An 18,742-nucleotide genomic window follows, 5' to 3' on the forward strand; every position below is an offset into this window, starting at 1 on the left:
ATTCTTCATGGGGTACCAGGTCCTGATGCAGCGTAACCGTTAGGGCTCTTCGAAATGAGGCTGTTACGCGAACGGTACGTACCGAAGAGTCCTGGTTTCATGGGTGCAGGTATGGGAACAGGTGCGGCTGGCACTCTGGTAGGTGCGAGGAGTTGAGGATTAGCTACACGTGAATAATATTAATGAACTTCGAAGAATCTGAGGGAAATGAACGTACGTTTCCAGCTTGCCCAAGATGGTTTTACCTCAACAAAAGGTGGGGGTACTGGTGCTGAGACAGGCTCGGGCAGACCACCGATGTTCTTTCGCGGTTTCCGTTCTCGCTTCCGAGGCTGTTCGACAGTTCGCCAACCTGATTTCGCGGGTGCTGGCGGCTCAACTGGTTCTGGAGGCGCCGGTGCGGGTTCTGGGGGTGGCGGGAAAAGTGCTTCTGGCTGTTCCTAATTTAATTGATTTTAGTTAGATTTTTTTTGACGGTGTTCGAAGGTGCAAATCAATCATACAGGTTTCCTACGGATTACAACAGTGAATTAGATGGTGACCTAGGTACGGATCAGGATTGGTTTGCACTCACCAGTGAGGGGCGAACTCGCCTGGGAGATAGAGTCATGGGTGGGCAGTAATAAGTTAGCGATTATGCTTTGATTCGCGTTGCAGCAAAAGAGGATAACTCACCACCAGGACCATGTTGGCTCTTCATCGCCATCAACTGTGCGATCTCGAATTGGAGTGCCCGGCGCTCATCGCGGAGCTTTCCAACCTCCTGAAGTAATATTCGAACTTCGGACGCGAGGGCTTTGCTGTTGCAGAATAGGGCACAAAGGTCAACACACATTCTGGCCAGATGAAACGTATCTCGCTGCGCTCACCTGAAGTCGTTGATGTATCTGGGAAAAGGGAGGCAAAGTAGTCCTTATTGAACAGTTCGATCCCCAACATGCTCGACTACCCACTTTGGCGCCTGTGGCAGGCGGCCGGTTTCTCTCTGCGCCATCTCTGGGAGATGTCCTAGGTACTCTTGAGGACGAGAAGGCGCTTTCTGTTCGCCTCTTAGCAGATCAAAGTGAAGATGGTTCGATACGTTGAAGGATGAGTTATGGTTGAGGTAGTTCACATTTGAATCCGTTCCATCTGCCTCGTGGCCACCCCCCGACGAGGGATAAGGCGACGGCGGCAAATCTTGCGGCTCATAATAATGGTATGGGCGAGACATTTTCGAGGTATAAAAGAACAACAAAAGGAAGGCGCTCGCACAGCAACGGAGTGGGGATACGAACGTAAGGAAGAGGAAACGGCACCAACCAATCACAACTCCTGCACCAACCCTCCCAAACACAGAAGATCATCCAAAGAACCGGTCCTGCGCCGGCACAGGAACGGGCGAGGCATTAGTGCTGTATGAAGTTTCCTATGAGAGTAATATCAAAACGATGAGCGATCCATGTTACAAGAGAAACACGCCACAGGGGCGTGGCCCGTGGGCACACCGCCTGCGTTTAAATGATAGACGCACGGAACGGCAAAACATACCTGCAATCAGTGTAGGTATCCCATGCAAATCCCTTTGTATAGTAAATGAAAAACAGCAGCTTATGAGAGCCTCTTCAGGCGGGCCTGAGTTTGAGCGTAGCTTGAGGAGCTTCTTCCCTGTGGGTGAAATAGTGCCCGTACTCGCAGCAGAGCTCGTCGTAGTTGTGGGGTTAGCTGAGAAGTAACTGAGAGTGGCCGGTAACGGCTTATATCGAAGCACACATGATGTCAGGACCGCTTTTTGTGCTGCGTCAAATGCCACATGTCCATATTTCTAGTTGAAGCAAGATAAGTGAGCTTCGAGATGCGAAGCAGCAGAGGCCGAGGCGGAACCTGACCTCCCAATAATTTACAGCGGACTCTTCTGTCATGAGTTCATAGATGCAGAGACGGCCCTATAAAAAACTCTATGAAGTGAGTCACCCTACAACATGGTGAGTACAACACCTCTCGCAACTGAGTTACATCCACTCCAATTAGATCCGCGAACTCTTTGTTTCCCTGGGTGAATGTCAGCTAGGCCCCAAGTCCTGGTGGTGAATAATCACCACCTTATATATTTCTCCCGTCCTCCGCCACAAGCAAGCAGGAATACCCATTGCGGAGAATACCCGATCATAATCGAGCAACAGCCGCTCGAAGGCCTCTTCTATGAACACCAAATCCTGGGGTGGGGGAAGCTCAGGGAGCAGAACACAGAGCTCTGCGTTGGAGACTCACAATATCTGTCAGGGATTGTGCAATAGCCTGAGGCAAGATCGATTAGAACAAATCACCAGCGAAACGATAATAAAAATGCGCACCCGGAATTTGGGCCGAAGCACCGATAGCGGTTGCAAAATTAGTTGTTTTGACTGCGACGAAACGCTATACACATATGGGCATTGGTAACGGTTCGCAATAAAGCTAAGTACTCAGGACTTGCTTCTTATCCATCCATCTAGAGAGCCGGGCGTAACCCTTAACATAATTAAAGGGTTTGAGCAGTCCGGCCTCATATTTCGCATGGATCACCCGCGTGAGACGCTCATCACGAGTACCATCCTCTTGATCAGCCGCAGTAAGGAAGAATTGCTCGGCCTTTGTCGGGGCGGTCAGCACCTCGACGTGTTCTGATGGCTGTCGTGATCGACTTGGAGGTCGATTTGGAGTCGCTGGCTGCGGAGGGGCTGGGGGCTCCGCGAACTGAGACATTTGAGTCTGCGCTGAGGAAAACGTAGACGATATGGCACTGTTTGGCTCTGACGGTTGGAAAGTTGCTGAACTCTGGAGATCGAGTTGCTTTCAGAAGCAGGTCAAGGTGACCATATGAGAAGAAACGTACATTGCTGCCGAAATCCTGCACACTCTGGGCAACGGGCTGAAAAGGATTGATAACCCCTCCATTGTTGTTTAGAAAAGGCTGGTCTCCTAAAGACTCGAGAAAGTCGCTGGTCGGCGAGACGACCGTGAGCACAGCTTCGTCGCAAGGGTGAGTAAAATGCTACCTTAGTACGGAGAATTCATTACCCATTGACTGGTCAGGAGGGAATGAGATCGGCCATGATGCTGCGTTGGGTTCTGGTGGTCCGAAATTGAAGGCGGTATCTATGGAATGAGTTCCAACAGGCAGTTAGCGAGCAGAGGGAAAAAAGCATTTGAGTGTGTACTTTGCGGTAGTTGAGTTATATTGGCGCTTGGCCCCATATGATTTTCAGGCTGAAGGCTCTGAGTTGCATGGTTTTCGGAATGGTGATCGGCGTCCGTGCCAAGTTTAGATTTGGGCTCGTCATGACAGAGATGACCAATATCACGCTTGATGCTGTAGAACAGCTCTTAAAAGCGATGACCTCGGAGCGAGACGAAGCTAAATGTACCATCTTTGACAAGGTCGTCCTATTGGTGAATAAGCACTCCAGAGAACGTCAAACCCTAGCAAGAGACACTCGCCTTCATCACACGTCATATGGCTTCTGCGGCAATATAAGCAAGCATGATTGACTTTGCCTGAAGGGGAGGCTGAGTAAACGAGGGCGCAATGCTGGACCACAGTGAATGATCGTACGGCGTTTTGTTGTTCCATCTTTCCTACGCTTCACCCCAGGGCTAGCCGTATCATGGTCACTAGAGCCATCGGTAGGTCGCTGAGAAGAGCCAGCGTAGGTTTGTGGGACACCATTGAAAGGCTCATTTCGCTCAAAATCGGACGAGGGTCCAGCGGTGCCAGGAGGTGGGTTGAGACCGTTTGAGGCATTCATGACGAAACAAGACAGGAGCCTTAAACACCCTCCTAGAATCACGATGCCGCCGAGCGTCAGAGAGAACCAGACGCTCGTCTGGGAGGTTCAGTCAGAATCAAATTCATCATGTCTCGTGCCCACGTTGATGGCACACTGCCACACCGTTTCCAACTATGATGAGGACGGAAGAAAGTGACCTCGTTGATTCAATCAACTGCAGCCATGCACCTCAACCTACCATCATAAGCGCAGAACGTTTTTTTTGGGGCTTCTAATGCGGTAGAATCTGAACGCTGAAAGTGCGAATCAGTGTGCGAACCTCATCGCTTCACTATGCACATTGATCGGAAGGCAATCACTCAGATCAGGGTTACAATGATGAGCTTGTGCGTCTCGCCTCTACCGAAACGCCATTGATACCACATCTATGTATGTGTTGAATTTCTTGGATATCGACATACGCTCTGGGGTATCTTGCTTCCATGTGCTTGTTCACAATTCCGTGCACTTGCTTATTTTTCTCTGTTACGTCCTTCCTCAATTCACGTACTACGGAAATGAGCGTTTGAACGCTAGATTCTAATAATATGCAGTGAGGCTTGTTACCATCGAAATTTGCGAACATCGGCAGCGCAGCTTCTCAATGAATCGTCGATCACATCACCCACCAACAATCGATTCCGGTGAACCCTTGTTCCACTGCAATTCATGACATATGGGCATGTATCTCGAGGTCTTCAGTCTTTGAGGGCGATCTGAGGGCGATCGTCACGGTCTTCGTTGGTCCGAACGGATGAATTGCGGTTGGGAGGGTCTTGGTTTCCAACAGCCCCTTCATAAATGATACTCATCGGCCTCATGTATGCTACCTCGGTGCTAGTGTCTTTTCACTACGGAGGCTAAGTACTGCAGTATCTTTGCCCCATGTCATGCATTCTATAAGGAAACAAATTAATTGCCAGGGTGCTCACATGTACCCCTTCGCACTTCGGTCTACCCACCAACATCTTCCCCTTTCATCAAGTTAGGTGCAGAATGTTTACAAAGATGTTTTGGTTGGCATTATGTAATGATCTGAAGCCCAAAAACTAAAAGTCGTTATTGATATTAGCCAGACACGACAGGGTCCCGTCAGTTCAGCCAATGAAGTTAGAAATCAGGAAAAGAGAAAATGGTAATGGCTGACCCAAGAACTGAAATATAGTACGGAAAATCAAACGCACTGATCAAGAATGGTGTACCGTCACTTTGGGGTTGAACCATGGGGACGGTGAGAAATCAGGCGATGGTCCGTACTACTGGCTAGAGTGAGGAACGATGAGCATCTGTAGGCGCATGACGCCAGCGGAACTGGCCGTGATGTGCTCCGCCTACACGCCCAGGGGGGCGCAAGCTCGTAGTTCCGGTGCCTCTTAGAGGTTCGGGCACGGGGCCGCTCTGGACAAAGCTCTTCGCAAAACTCTTCATGAAGCGCTTGTCATCTTCAGTATTTCCACCGACAGGTCCATAGAAAGTCCCGGGATGACAGTCCCGTCGCTCCGTCCAGACATCAACTAAGCCCCGACATGAGCAACAAGGCGCAACTTTGTACGTCCTCAAGTGCTGTTCTATTCGGGGGTACGCCAGAGATCGCACGCTACCACAAAGACGGTGTTCAAAGTCTGGTGTGATGATGAGTCCGACCGAAGGACCGAACGTTCGTTGTGAGGCTATATATTTGTAGAGCTGGACACTGGCAACCTCCAGGGATAGAGTGAGCTTCTTTAGGCAGGGGAATTTCGCCACCTTGTCTAAGATATCGTGAGGCTGAAATTGAAATTGATTATGAAGCCACCCACGAGAGAATGCTTGCCTCGTACGTACCCATTCTCCATCGCGATTAATGTCAATTTCGAGCTCTTCCAAGAGGGTACAACTAACACACATTTCATCTAGCTGCTGGGCAGAAATAACCGGTCGCGTTCTATTAACCTGTCGCGTTCCAGCCCTATTAAAATCCCCGTAGCTATGGAGGCTGAGCCTCTTGAGTGAGTGGGTAAAGATAGAGACACAAATATCGGCAGTGAGGTCTTCTAGATCAAGCTCCTCTAGGTCCGAAGGGACCTTGGAAAAGAATTCAGCGATATGTTTGTTGACTTCCCAATTCATCTTCATAATGATCGGATGGGGGGACACGGTGAAACGAAGGTTTCGCATTTCACCAACGATATCGAGGAGAATGTAGGGAAAGCATGAGAAATGTATGTCTGTAAGGTTATGCCATGGAATGCAATGACGCCATGGTTCAACCATCGTGAATACCTCACCGGTAACACAATATCCGAACATCTGTAAGTGACGACTCACCAGGGGAATATGGTTTGGGTTTCATTCGGACGAAGAAGGACGAGTGTTCTCAGATCGGACTTATCTGTTATTTTTACTTTATTTGCGTGTATTTTTCTCGAGACCCCTACCCTTGGCGCTCGAGCAGCCTGAGGTTTTTCAGGCTAAATATCCAGAATAGAACAAACAAACATGCCCTACTTATAGCCTATCTAACTGTATATATAGAAAAGATAACTAGCGCCTCTGACGCTTTGTGCGACGGAGGGTTCGCCACTCGGCAACGCTTTGCCTGCGGCCACGCCCCCCTTGTCCTTGTGTGGCGTCTAGCTGCCGCAACAACACCGCCTACCGTGGATCCAGTGCTTTCTAGAGCACCATCGCACTAGGGCCGCTGTCACTAGATCCGGTGATCCGGATGCTGCTCTGGGCCAAGCCCTTCGCAAAACTCTTCATGAAGCCTCGCAATCACCTTGTCATCTTCGGTATTCCCACCTACAGGTCCATAGAAAGTCCCAGGGTCCCCATGACAGTCCCATTCCTCCCACCAGACATCAACTAGGCCCCTGACATGGGCGTCCTTGAGTCGCCAACAAGGCGCAACTTTGTAGGAACCCAGGTGACGTTCCATTCGGGGGTGCATGCCAAACAAAGGACGGTGTTGATAAAAGTTTGGTGCGGCTCGGATGATGAGCTCGGCAAGAGGACTGGACGTTCGTTGTGAGGCTATATATTTGTAGAGCTGGACACTGGAATAATGCGTAAGGTAGGGCTTGACCAATTCGTCTTCATTAAACCCAACCTCGAGGGATAGAGCGAGCTTCTTTAGGCAGGGAAATTTCGCCACCTTGTCTAGGATAACGTGTGGCTAGATGTGAAGTTGATTATGAAACCATCCACTAGAGAAGAATGCCTGCTTCTTACATACCCATTCTCCATCGCGATTAATGTCAATTTCGAGCTCTTCCAGGAGGGGACAACTGACACACATTTCATCTAGCTGCTGGGCAGAAATAACCGATCGCGTTCCAGGGCTATGAAAATGTCCATGGCTATGGAGTCTGAGCCTCTTGAGTGAGTGGGTAAAGATAGAGACAGGGATATCGGCAGTGAGCTCTTCCAGATGGAGCGCCTCTAGGTCCGAAGGGACCTTGCGAAGGAACTCAGCAATGTGTTTGTTGACTCCCGAATCGATCTCGATATGGGGGGTGTCACCCATCAGCTTGATGGAACGAAGGTTTCGCATTTCACCAACGACATCTAGGAGAATGTTGGGAAAGTATGAGAAATGTATGTCTGTAAGATTATGCCATGGAATGCTATGACGCCATGATCCATCATCGTCAATACGGTTGAAAAAAAGCTTCCGAAGGGAAGAAAGCCCTTGCCCCTCCTCGAGCACATAGCTGCGATTAAGTGAAAATATCGTCAAAGGGATATAAGAGCTAATTTATCTCGGCGTTAGAAAAACAATGACAGGAGACAACAAAGACCAACAAACCGAAGGTCCGTCAGATGCATCATGCGGGGAAGTAGATCCAGAATCTTTCTTACAATTTCCACCCCTCCCTCTTCTGACTTTTTCCCCCCCATCAGGGGGGTTCATTAATGACTACTTTGCGGACGTGTGAAAGGAGTGATGGATTCTCTTCTAATCGCTGAAGACGGCCGAGTTCATACGCCAACGACACCTCCCAATAACCGACTTCAATGATTCGGAACCAGATGACAGTAGTGATCCTATAAAATGCACGGTTGACCAGACTGACAGACACAAGAGAATCAGACGACAATGGGGCGAGCTGCTCTATAATTTGATAGTAGATGTCTTCAGTCAATCCAACGGCTCGGCTATTCATCAGAGATACGTGAGTGAAGCCTTGGTCAGTCTGATCTAAATTTTTAGGGGGCTGGGCGTCAAACGGCAGTTCCCGATGCCTTACCCTGAACCTTGATTGGCTATCTATCTATATAGCATGCAATATGATCGACATCCCCAATATTTTCAAGGTAGAAACGTTTACAAATGTGAGACCAAATAAAGTTAAGTGCACATACGTACTATCTTCTCTGAGCCGCAGGATGCTGTCAATGAGGAGTTTGAGATCCAACCAGCCAAAGCACAATTCTCCGTGAAATGAAGCGCCGTGATCTGACTTACAAAAAGGTAATTCATCATGCACTTTCCAAGTACAATTGCTACTGGCCTGTATTTTAGCTTCAGAAGATAGCGGCTGAACGAGATGAAGAGAGGCATGCTAACTTTAAACAGCACATGGGAGCACACTATCGGCCGGGCCAACTAGTATTTATCGATGAAACAGGAGTCAGTCGTCAGACAGGAGCCCGGACACAGGTTGGGCACCTTGTGGAGAACGCGTGCGATGCTGGGATTTCTTTATTCGCGGTGGAAAGTATGTGGTCCTACAATTTAGATGATGCAAGACAGAAGCTTCTGCAATGCCAAAACGGCATTATATTGACATCTCAAATATCTGTTCTCAGACGGAAATGTTGGATTAGCACAAGAGGACGAAAACTGGTTTCAACATTTAAAACGTGCCCCATTATCATTATCGCTACTTCAAGCGCGTTTGTCAAGTTACAGTCAAATCCTCCAGACCCCCTCGTATCCGACTAATATCCTCAAGTGCGGTCCGAAGTAGCTCTGTAAGGAACTTGAGCCCATGTTGCTCCTCCGCCAGAATCTACACGAGACGCCAAGATAAGAGAGTTCTTCACGTGGGCTGACAAGGTTAGAAGGAACTGACCAATTTGATTTCCTCAAAGGCTCGCTCATCGATCACAGCCCAGCCCCCTTCGCGATCTAGCGAAGTTTTCCCGGCTTCTCTCGACGCCTTGACCCTCCCAACCAGGCCCCAAAGCTCCCCGACTCGTCCTCCTATTCTTCCCAACCCCCCAGGGCCTCTTAACTCGGTTTCGATAGACTCCAGCTTACTTCGTAAAAGTTCCTCATCTTGTTGTATAGGTGTTGACCGTATGGATGGTATGAAAAGGTGGAGGTGGTGTACTAGTTTAGTGATCCGTGATTGAAGGTCTGCCTGCGCGTGGGAGAGTGTGGACAGTCGTGGCGACGTCTTGAGCACATGTGCCTCAGTCATTTTATTGATTTCTTGTTTTAGCATCTATGGAAAGTGCAATTGGTTGGTAACGATTGGAAAACAAGTGATTTATAGACTTCACTTTCATCCCCGCAAGTTGTGCTTCAGTTTGTGCCTTCTGAGCGGCGATCCTCTTTTTGAGATCTTCGAAACCGATAGCATGAGCCAGAACAAGCCTTGAAGCAAGCGGTGAGAGGATAACGATAGGGTTTCGAGTGAATTGACTGTACCTGGATGGCAACGGATTATCTCGCACAGCCCTCTGCCAGAGTGTCTCGTTTGTGGCAGTTTGCGGACGTCCATACTTGTGTACTTCCGATTCATCAACTAGATTATAGAAAAAATACTGTAAAACACTACGTGTTAAGTCCACACAGGGATTCGGAAATGAGGTAGCCCCACCTGGAACTTGCAATTCGGCGAAGATGTGTCCCATGCATTATGGATTGCTTTAAGTTGTGCCTCTACGGAATTTGAATCTATTGACTGAGTAGTCACAGGAACACTTGTATTAGTCGATGACCCAAACAGGCCTGTGGTTGTGCTGGATATGGGTTGAGTCGTCGAGCCAAACGTCGTTGCTGGCTGTGTGGTAGTATTATTATTCCCCAGTAAAGTAGATCCGAAAGCAGGAGTAGTGCTAGTGCCTGACGTGCCGAAAGGGGATGTTGCTGGCTTGCCGAATATGTTGGTGGATGATGTGGTGGGCTGCTGAGCATTGGTTTGACTTTGAGGCTGTCCAAAATTTCCAAATATATTGGATCCCGTTGTCAGCTGGGTGTTTGTTGGAGGAGCGAGGTTGGAACCAAATATGTTAGTGCTGGTGCTTGGTTGTTGTTGTGGTTGTTGTGGTTGTTGTGGTTGCTGCTGCTGTTGGCCCGAAGCAGCACTAGTTGCTGTCGAAGGAAACGAACTAAATATGTTGCTCGTGCCCGTGGTAGTACCGCTTCCAAAGGCAGGTGTATATGTTGACGCAGGTGCAGTCGTGCTAGTTGACGCGCCAAATGCAGGGGTAGGATTGGATGTAGAAGCAGTGGTGGTACCAAATGGACTGGTCTGTTGCTGCGGTGGCTGACTACTCTGCTGGAGATTATTCTGCATGTTTTGAGGGGCCTGCTGTGCAAAAGTAGCGAATGGGGGTGGGTTGGATGTTGATGCAGACCCAAAGACGGATGGTTTAGGCGCCGAAGAGTTGTTTTGCGCGAATGCGCTAAACGCGTTCGGCGTGGAAGATGAACCTGTCAAAGCCCCTTAGAAAGTGGTAATGCCTGAGGAGGAAGATGGGGGTGCCTACCAAATGCGGACATCCTTTATCCAACACTAGCTGTTCTGACGGCTCAACTGGCTCAAGAGTGAGCTGAGGAGTGGTCTTCACGTGATGTCGGCCGCTCCCGTCTAATTCAGTTCTTGGCTGCAGTTCAACACCAATCATGAGCTCGACACCAGCATCAAGTGAGCACGGTGTCGTTCAGAAGGTGGGCCTTGGCTTAGGACTCATTCGTGTCTTGCTCAAGGAGACCCTCAGTATGATCGCTGTCTAGCAGATCTAATTGTGAAGTCGTGCGTGAATATTATCACACCTGCATACAAATGTAAACGCGTCTTGACAGTGGCATCGGCTTTGGGGTCGGCGTGGTTGCTTCAGTTATTTTCTTTCGACGTATGCAATCTATACTTTTGTCTCTTCATCAGACTCACTGATGAACTTCTCACAAAGGTCGTGCATGGCCTATTGCTCTCACTACCGGTGTGTACAATGATTTGTCCCACGAGGCTTTGTCTGAGTGTGCTGCATCAGGTTTCGGCGCTGGCATATCATACGCTGACTGTGACAGGAGTTTCAATCCTGCCCGCATTCCTGGCACCCGTATCATCCCATCCACAGAGTCAAAATGAATTCGTATGTCCCTTATCCCTTACGCTCCCCTCCGCTTTGAAAGGTTCAGTTATGGCCTGAACAGACTCTCATCGAACGCACCTCAATTATGTGGTCCTCCGTTGATCGTTCTGAGCGACACCGACTTGGTCAACGTTTGCCTGCTGAAATAGACTTGTCCGCATAGCCTGTGTGTCTTCGGGACGCGGTAGTTTACGCTGTTCTTCGCCCAGATACATGCGTCTGTATAGAATAAACTATCCATTTAATTCGCGTAGTTACTACCAGCAACTCCTGTGCTTAAAAAAACCTCGAACTGAGATACTCACTGTTGTAACGACCAGAAAGGGTGCACTTATGATGATTGTCCTCAGCTGTCTTTGCCTTGGTGTTGGACCAGAATGGGCATTTCCAGTTGGTGGCATCTACATATACTGCAAGCTTGGGGATGCCACACGCGATGTCCAAGTTAATTTCCCACGAACCAATTGGCGGGCGCTTCCGGCTACGGGTCAGCTCCGTCCGCGTCGCTTCGTACTCTCAGTATTGTGTCTACCGTATACTGTGTTTGAGATACTGCCCGTATAATTTCCCGCAACGTCCTTCCTGAAAAGATTCATCATTGGCGACTAAAAGGAGGCCATTAACAGTGTGCCCGAGATGCCAGTACTCAAAGCTGTGCGCGGTTGGCTATGGGACCGGCGGAGGGGATTGTTAACAGCTGCTGGATTTTTCGGGGGTTTCTATTTAATGGCGCAGTACATTTGGGGGAGATTGGAAGAGATGCGCGACAAAGTCATCCAAGATCGAGCTGCGAGGGAAAAGTACGTGGTCACTTAAGCTCGAGCACATTGGGTATATCTATGCTAACTAATCGTCATGCTCTTGAATTTCACAACTGGTGCATCGAATTGAATGTCCTGATATGCCTATGCTGGCCGTGCATTTGGGTTGATGATCCCGATGTTTTCAAAACGACAGCCTCCGGAAACGTTTCCAACAAAACCAAGAGGATTGTAGCTATCATATTCTTGCCCTCTTGCCGACCCTAGGAAATTCCATACTAGAAGAAATGGATGTAGAACGAATCACTCTTCAACTCCAACAATCACGCACGACCACATCTCAGGCGAAGAATTCACCTTTGAGCGCCGCCCATTTACAGCCTGAAGGGCCTTCGAGGGGATTATCCGACTCTGTAATATCCGAACCTACAAGCACAGCTGCGAGCGACTTGACAGACGATGGACCCCACCCACCTCATTCCCGCCCCCAATCATCCTCGTCAGCACCTCATGTAAACCCATCATCTCATTTCCAACCGCCACCTCCAGGAGCTTCTGCAACATCCCACGCCGGTCCATCGTTCGATACTTCCGGAATGCAATCTTCGTCTGCTGGCCTTGATTGGGTCACAGAGTTCCGAGCACAGCAGGCGCAGCTCGCAAGGTCACTAGCATTGACAGGCGCCGTGGATGGAAGTCCAACTAGCAGTCACGAGACAGGGTTCAGCGATAGTGGCGTAAGTGGGGGCTACGTTACTGAGGGCACAGAGAGCGAAATATCCATCGAAGGGAGCGTTGCAGAGAGCGGCGTCGTGAGTCCATGTTGTTGCCTAGTGTCGGGAAATGAATTTAATTATTCGCTTTGTAATCTCGGCTAGCTGGTTGACGCTTCCTCGGTAATAACGCGCCAATCTGCTGCACCAGAATTGATAACGTTCCAGCCTCCTTCTCCCGAAATACATAAACACGTGCCCTTGACATCAAAGGAAAAGACAGAGTTATGGCGTGAGATGAAAGTATTAGGTTCGTGTGCACGATGTTGTCGCCGAAAGGCTCATCTAATGCCGCTCGCATTGGTCCAGCTTTCAGCCGAGCTCTAACGATCATTTATACTACAACCTTGCTCGCACTCCTGACTCACATCCAACTTAATCTCATAGGGACTCGGAAATATGTCGAGTCTGTCCGTCAACTTGCTCGAGAGGCACGTCAAGCTGAGGAAGTCACTGCCAACTTTTCCATTGGTGGTTTGTTTTTTGGCGATGGTCCTGGTGAGGACGAGGATGAAGAAGAGCCTGGACGTTGGGAAGGCGGTATTGATGAGTTAGAATCACTCACGGAGGAGACTGAGCGCAAGTTTCTGACGATGAGTTGGTGGTTGCTTAATGTGGGTTGGAGGGATGTAGGGGAACGAGTTAGAGAGGCTGTCGAGAATGTTTTTCAAAGGTCCGTCCGCTCTGGTTTCGCTTCTTTTGCTTTGCCCCCTCCGTTTCCGCTTGTTTTTCTTGGCATTTGTTTTAACTGAAAAGAAAATGCTGACTATTATTCGTCTCTTCTATTTCCGACAGCGTATCCCTCAAAGCAAATTTGGGTCCGCAAGATGTCGAGCGGTTAATAAGTGAGGTACGGAAAAGGGTGGAATTTGAGAACGAATCCGACGGAGCGGACATCTCAGCCGAGGCACGTCGTGTAAAGTGAGTCCATATATCTAGATAATTTTTTCAGTCGCTTTCCTCCTTCATTCCGACCCTTTGTGGCGCGGATAGCTTCACGATTGCCCTTTTGTGGCGTGCGTCTTCATATTCATTTCCGGCGTCTCATCCCGAGGCTGAAAACATTAGCCTAAGGAGTTGCCACTGTTGTTGGAAGCTCCGAGAGGTTTAGCGTTCGCAACAAATAACCCGATATCACCCGTCCTGATTCATTTTTAAGTCATCTGCACCTTATTCTGCGTTTCATTCATTCGTCCCCTTCCCATCATTTTAACTCTTAACCAATTCACTGATATACTTTGTCTTCACTTTCCATGATTGTCTACGCCTCACCTCGTCAAATTCGTATCTGCTCTCCGCACTAGCTTCCTCCGAGCACTTCTCCCACCATCTTCTCATTCCGATCATGAAACAGAATTTGTTCTCCTCCAAGGCGGACTTTCTTCCCATGACGCCTACATAGACCCGATGCTCCGTGCATTACTAGACGAGACTTCTGCCTTCGCATCAAGTGCAGATTTCGGTGTCGTACTTGGCGTTGCAATCGAAAGAGGCGTAGAAGCGTTGATGCGCAATTTGAGAGAAAACGTTTATGGGATGGGAAGCCACGAAGGTGGGGGGGATTATGATGAGAGTGGGAGAGGGGTCGAAGAAAGGGCCGAGAAGGTGAGGCTTGCGGCGATATTGCCGGGAGTATCTCGGTGGGCTCATTTGGCGGTTAACGGAATTCCGAATGAACTTGTCGAGGTGAGTGGCGAGCGCATGGTTCTGTTCCCCCTTTCTGGGCTCTTCTGAGAGCTGGACTGTCGCCTCCTCGTGGGGTGATTCCTTGGTGGCGGTGTTATCTTTGATCACAAAAATTATTACGGTTATTGATAATATCTTCTTTCCTTTTTCTCTATACTCCCGCATCGTGGGCCCCGGAAAACCTGTGCTTTGCATGAATGGCCTGCTCCGACACGGGTTGGCCACGCTCGATTGATTATCTCGCCAACACTTCTGGGTCTTCGTCACTCTTACGTCCGTGGACGGGTGCGTTGACCCTGCGATTCGTGGGATGGTTTTGATATATTTTCATTCTGCCTTGAACTCACTGGTTCGGCGCGCTAACTCGGTGCAATCCCACATTCCCTTCCAAACCGACTTTATTGCGTGAAAGGCGCTGGGCGAAATGCAAGAGATGATAGCATTCTCTGCGTTGTTGTTTAGTTCATTCCAGGACAAGATATGACGGATGCGTGGAATGATAATGTTTGTTGTGCATGACCAGTTTCCGTCGCCAGCCGGCCTGGCAGCTATATCGCGTTCATGGGTTGTCCGATGGGTTGTGCCTGCATAAAAAAAAAGGAGAAACTGATGTCTATCGCCCCCGTTTGCTGGCTTATAGCAGCTACCGCTATGTTTACATATTTTGGGGGTCCCAAGATGTAACGCTGGTCAGTCCCACACTGATTTATCACTTGAAATTTGTGAGCCGTGCCTTGCTGTCTCAAATATCAAAAAGGAACAAAGCAGTTTCCATCCGAGAAAAGTAAGTCGCAAATCAAGACAAGATCGTGATGCATCAGAAAAAGCCCGCGGTGCGTATTGCCCGTTCTCACTTTTCATCCATGCATGTGTTGGGTGAAGTGTGGAGATTGCCGTGTGACTCTCAGCATCTAATGACCCACATGAATGGATCGATCGGGTTATCCAGGGTTTGGATGACAGCAGTGTAGTCAAAGTACATTGAGGCAGGAAGCGTGGTATGTGCATATGACGGAAGGTGTTGCTTCTTGTGACAGAGCATTTATGGTAATGTACATTTAGTCCTCATTTCCAAATCCTTAGGCAACGGCGAGGCAGGATATATATAAGAGACCACCCCCGAAAGTGGATTTCAAACCCAAACCCATCCCCCCACTCCAAATCTCTTCTCCAAGTCCCATCGACAAGTCAAAGTAGTTGATCGCGAAAATGGCAGAAGTCAAGGCTTTCCCTGTCGCTCCCCGCACGAATGGTTCAGACCCAACACGTCCCAAAGTTCATGTTGGACCTGACATCGCCGCGTACAAAACGTTCCACGGCCAGACGATTGGCGAGCAGAGCGATGAGTGGTGGGCTAACGTGAGTTCATGTCCATCTGATTCTGGACTCTCTCTCGATTCGAGAAGCGCGCTCCAGAGAGAGGGTTATGCGAAGACATTGCGCAATTTACTGATGGACTCCGTTGCTTCCTCCATACGTCTCCGATCATTGCACATCCCCATCCTGTCGATTGTTCAACTCTTCGATATCGACCCATACAACTTGATCTCGTTGCGGTCCCCGTCTCCTCTCGTCCTTGTGATTCGATTTCTCCACACTTTCGATACATGGTCCAAAAATGCTTGCTTCCGAACGATTGGAAATGCCATGTAAATTCGGCTCCTTGGTACCCCACGGCAACCGATTTTCATCACGCCCTGGATCTTGAATGGGTGGCGATCATTCTGGAATTTTTCTTTTGTGCCTTGTGCCTTGGTTTCCTTGTTCTAGGCCGCTCGCGAGCTACTTTATTGGCATCGTGACTTCAAGACTGTCCGTACCGGATCCTTTGAGCGCGGAGATATAGCGTGGTTCGTCGAGGGCGCTTTGAACGCCAGCTATAATTGCGTTGATCGATGGGCGTACAAGAACCCCGACAAGGTGTGTTCATTTACGTTGTCTTTGGGCTGTCAACTCACCTTGCTTGTCGCAACCTCAAAAAGCCCGCTATCATATACGAAGCCGACGAGCCTTCTGACAGTAAAATCATCACTTTTTCTCAGCTTTTCAATGAAGTCTCCCGTATCGCTAATGTACTCAAATCCTTCGGCGTCAAGAAAGGCGACACTGTCTCGGTTTACCTTCCCATGACCTGGCATGCTGTAGCCGCCTTCCTCGCCTGTGCCCGAATTGGCGCCATTCACTCCGTCGTCTTCGCCGGATTCTCATCTGAAGCTCTCAGGGACCGCGTGAAGGACTGTGGATGTCGTGTAGTTATTACCAGCGATGAAGGGAAGAGAGGCGGCAAGACAATTGCTACAAAGGCTATTGTCGATGCTGCCCTCAGGGAGGTTGAAGGTGTGGAGCATGTACTCGTTTTGAAGAGGACCGGAAAGCCTGTGCCTTGGGTTGAGGGAAGAGACAAGTGGTGGCATGAGGAGATCGAGAAGGTTCCCGCTTATTGCGTTCCAGAGGTGATGAGTGCTGAGGATCCGTTGTTTATTCTTTATGTGAGTGCTCTTTTTCACTGCTTTTGAGGGAAGCTTCATTTCCTTCGGTTCTATTGAGTGCTGATCAGTGGCTTTTCTATTCTATTCCTTGGTTTAGACGTCTGGTTCTACGGGTAAGCCAAAGGGTGTTGTACATACCACCGGTGGTTACCTTCTGGGTGCGGCACTCACCGTCAAGTACGTCTTTGATGTTCATCCCGAGGACAAATTTGCATGCATGGCCGACGTCGGTTGGATCACGGGTCACACGTAAGTTTAATATTCTCCTTTCCTTCCTTGGGACAATCCAATTCAAACTGTATAATCAACACTGCTGACTCAATTCCTTTCCCTTCCAATTACAGGTACATTATCTACGGACCTCTTGCAAATGGCGTGACAACGACCGTATTCGAATCAACCCCCGTCTACCCAACTCCCTCTCGTTACTGGCAAACGGTCGATAAACACCAACTTACGCACTTCTACAGTGCCCCAACTGCTATTCGTCTGCTCCGTCGTCATGGTGGAGAACATGCCGCCCCCTACAAACTCACCTCTCTCCGAGTCATAGGCACTGTAGGTGAACCCATCAATCCTGAGGCGTGGTTATGGTACAACGAACACGTGGGAAGGGGACAATGTGCCATCGTTGACACGTGGTGGCAAACCGAAACTGGTAGCATCATGATTACACCTTTGCCTGGTGGTATTCCCACTAAACCCGGTAGCGCAACGTTGCCGTTCTGGGGAATTAATCCTGCAATTGTTGACCCTACTTCGGGGAAGATCGTTGAGGATGAGGCTGTGGCTGCTGGTCGATTGGGTGAAGGAAAGGTTAAACCTCACGAGGGTGTGCTAGTGATTACGAAGCCTTGGCCAAGTATCGCGAGGACCATTTGGAGGGATCATGCGAGGTATTTAGAGACATACATGAAGGTTAGTTAGTTACACTTCACATTCATAAGGTGCATTGGGCTAACCATTGGTTCGACTATTTCGTAGCCTTACCCCGGATACTTTTTCACCGGTGACGGTGCTGCTCGTGATGCAGATGGATACATTTGGATCAAAGGGCGCGTGGATGGTGAGTTACCTCTCCCCGTTCCCTGTGCATTTGGGCGAGGGTTTGGCTAATGTTCTTGTCCCAGACGTCATCAACGTTTCCGGACATCGTCTCTCGACCGCTGAGATCGAAAGCGCGCTCATCCTCCATAGTGGTGTTGCCGAGACTGCCGTCATTGGAACTGCGGATGATTTGACCGGCCAAGCCGTTAATGCTTTTGCTACTCTCAAGCCGTACGTCTGTCTCTCTTTGTCCCCTAATTCCACACCGTCTCACTTCTTCCCTTGTGTTGTTTCAGCGACTTCCAATACAACAAGGAAGACGACTCCTCCCTCGTTAAAGAGCTCATCCTCCAGGTACGAAAGACCATCGGGCCGTTCGCAGCGCCGAAACGAATCTTCATCGTTTCGGATCTACCGAAGACTCGGTCGGGAAAGATCATGCGGAGGATCTTGAGAAAGATCGTGGATGGACAGGGGGACCAGTTGGGTGATTTGAGCACCCTTGCAGATCCGAGCGTCGTGGAGGATATCAAGAAGTATGTGGCCAAAGCTCAGGCAAAATTGTAGGGAGAGCGAGCGGGGGAGTCCCCTTTACCTATGTGCTGGCTGGCTTCCTCTTCTTCCTTCCTTTCCTTTTTTCAAAAGATCTCTTTCTGTGAATGATATCGGTATGTAATAAAGTTGTTTCTGTCATGTTTCTCTCTCCTGTTATGAAGTGTACGTACATACCTATGATCTGTATGGTCTGTTATAAAGTCGTTGTCCTCGTGCGTCAATGGGCATGCGATTGCGCAATTTTTGTGGAAAGAGTTTACGGAGCTACTACGTAGTACGGAGTGTGCATCTCTTCTATGATCAGGGCGAAGCTCGATCGGCTCGGACCCAGAAAT

The 18,742-nt window shown here is 49.2% G+C and overlaps 10 protein-coding genes across 10 annotated transcripts; 3 read left to right on the top strand and 7 right to left on the bottom strand.

The window, feature by feature from the left end:
* Positions 1-5: 5 nt before the first annotated feature.
* On the bottom strand, positions 6-1,213 carry EI90DRAFT_3119190 (uncharacterized protein; the record flags this gene model as incomplete). Its single annotated transcript, XM_039063185.1, has 8 exons — positions 6-22; positions 83-163; positions 218-440; positions 504-510; positions 575-593; positions 676-800; positions 870-887; positions 954-1,213. 8 exons carry the CDS (start codon positions 1,211-1,213, stop codon positions 6-8), a joined length of 750 nt encoding a protein of 249 aa, XP_038919532.1.
* A 129-nt stretch (positions 1,214-1,342) lies between these two features.
* Positions 1,343-3,475, bottom strand: EI90DRAFT_3144589 (uncharacterized protein; the record flags this gene model as incomplete). Its single annotated transcript, XM_039065163.1, has 14 exons — positions 1,343-1,408; positions 1,514-1,647; positions 1,717-1,804; positions 1,869-1,925; positions 1,978-2,031; positions 2,082-2,195; positions 2,251-2,277; positions 2,334-2,397; positions 2,456-2,769; positions 2,909-2,960; positions 3,018-3,117; positions 3,180-3,331; positions 3,387-3,405; positions 3,460-3,475. 14 exons carry the CDS (start codon positions 3,473-3,475, stop codon positions 1,343-1,345), a joined length of 1,257 nt encoding a protein of 418 aa, XP_038919533.1.
* A 1,501-nt stretch (positions 3,476-4,976) lies between these two features.
* Positions 4,977-6,155, bottom strand: EI90DRAFT_3043929 (uncharacterized protein). The gene is made up of 3 exons (XM_039059295.1): positions 6,096-6,155; positions 5,613-5,995; positions 4,977-5,555 (listed from the first exon to the last, which is right to left on the bottom strand). The coding sequence occupies exons 1-3, from the start codon at positions 6,118-6,120 to the stop codon at positions 5,052-5,054; spliced, it is 912 nt and encodes a 303-aa protein (XP_038919534.1). The 5' UTR covers positions 6,121-6,155; the 3' UTR covers positions 4,977-5,051.
* A 197-nt stretch (positions 6,156-6,352) lies between these two features.
* On the bottom strand, positions 6,353-8,009 carry EI90DRAFT_80189 (uncharacterized protein). Its single transcript, XM_039068071.1, has 4 exons — positions 7,576-8,009; positions 7,003-7,519; positions 6,877-6,942; positions 6,353-6,823 (listed from the first exon to the last, which is right to left on the bottom strand). Exons 1-4 carry the CDS (start codon positions 7,665-7,667, stop codon positions 6,629-6,631), a joined length of 870 nt encoding a protein of 289 aa, XP_038919535.1. The 5' UTR covers positions 7,668-8,009; the 3' UTR covers positions 6,353-6,628.
* A 662-nt stretch (positions 8,010-8,671) lies between these two features.
* EI90DRAFT_2911367 (nucleoporin complex subunit 54-domain-containing protein) lies at positions 8,672-9,632 on the bottom strand (the record flags this gene model as incomplete). The annotated part of the gene is made up of 4 exons (XM_039054420.1): positions 8,672-8,782; positions 8,846-9,220; positions 9,279-9,372; positions 9,427-9,632. 4 exons carry the CDS (start codon positions 9,630-9,632, stop codon positions 8,672-8,674), a joined length of 786 nt encoding a protein of 261 aa, XP_038919536.1.
* Positions 9,633-10,626: 994 nt separating this feature from the next.
* On the top strand, positions 10,627-11,407 carry EI90DRAFT_2968629 (DUF543-domain-containing protein; the record flags this gene model as incomplete). The annotated part of the gene is made up of 6 exons (XM_039055625.1): positions 10,627-10,671; positions 10,722-10,756; positions 10,807-10,856; positions 10,914-10,943; positions 10,995-11,096; positions 11,158-11,407. 5 exons carry the CDS (start codon positions 10,627-10,629, stop codon positions 11,090-11,092), a joined length of 258 nt encoding a protein of 85 aa, XP_038919537.1. The 3' UTR covers positions 11,093-11,096; positions 11,158-11,407.
* Positions 10,810-11,407, bottom strand: EI90DRAFT_3043935 (uncharacterized protein; the record flags this gene model as incomplete). The annotated part of the gene is made up of 4 exons (XM_039059296.1): positions 11,158-11,407; positions 10,995-11,096; positions 10,914-10,943; positions 10,810-10,856 (listed from the first exon to the last, which is right to left on the bottom strand). A coding segment is annotated over exon 1 (158 nt), but the record flags the coding sequence as incomplete, so codon positions are not given.
* Positions 11,408-11,732: 325 nt separating this feature from the next.
* On the top strand, positions 11,733-14,364 carry EI90DRAFT_3119194 (Peroxin-3; the record flags this gene model as incomplete). Its single annotated transcript, XM_039063186.1, has 6 exons — positions 11,733-11,896; positions 12,054-12,669; positions 12,736-12,880; positions 12,940-13,303; positions 13,426-13,551; positions 13,935-14,364. The coding sequence occupies 6 exons, from the start codon at positions 11,733-11,735 to the stop codon at positions 14,362-14,364; spliced, it is 1,845 nt and encodes a 614-aa protein (XP_038919539.1).
* Positions 14,273-15,424, bottom strand: EI90DRAFT_80126 (uncharacterized protein). The gene is made up of 2 exons (XM_039068069.1): positions 15,050-15,424; positions 14,273-14,965 (listed from the first exon to the last, which is right to left on the bottom strand). Exons 1-2 carry the CDS (start codon positions 15,322-15,324, stop codon positions 14,644-14,646), a joined length of 597 nt encoding a protein of 198 aa, XP_038919540.1. The 5' UTR covers positions 15,325-15,424; the 3' UTR covers positions 14,273-14,643.
* On the top strand, positions 15,210-18,601 carry EI90DRAFT_3152322 (acetate--CoA ligase). Its single transcript, XM_039065784.1, has 8 exons — positions 15,210-15,675; positions 16,087-16,236; positions 16,299-16,805; positions 16,903-17,054; positions 17,150-17,723; positions 17,790-17,871; positions 17,936-18,083; positions 18,149-18,601. The coding sequence occupies exons 1-8, from the start codon at positions 15,526-15,528 to the stop codon at positions 18,417-18,419; spliced, it is 2,034 nt and encodes a 677-aa protein (XP_038919541.1). The 5' UTR covers positions 15,210-15,525; the 3' UTR covers positions 18,420-18,601.
* Positions 18,602-18,742: the final 141 nt, after the last annotated feature.

This window comes from Cantharellus anzutake (genome assembly GCF_015039405.1).
Source record: "Cantharellus anzutake strain C23 chromosome Unknown EI90scaffold_10, whole genome shotgun sequence".
Classification (NCBI taxonomy): Eukaryota; Fungi; Basidiomycota; class Agaricomycetes; order Cantharellales; family Hydnaceae; genus Cantharellus; species Cantharellus anzutake.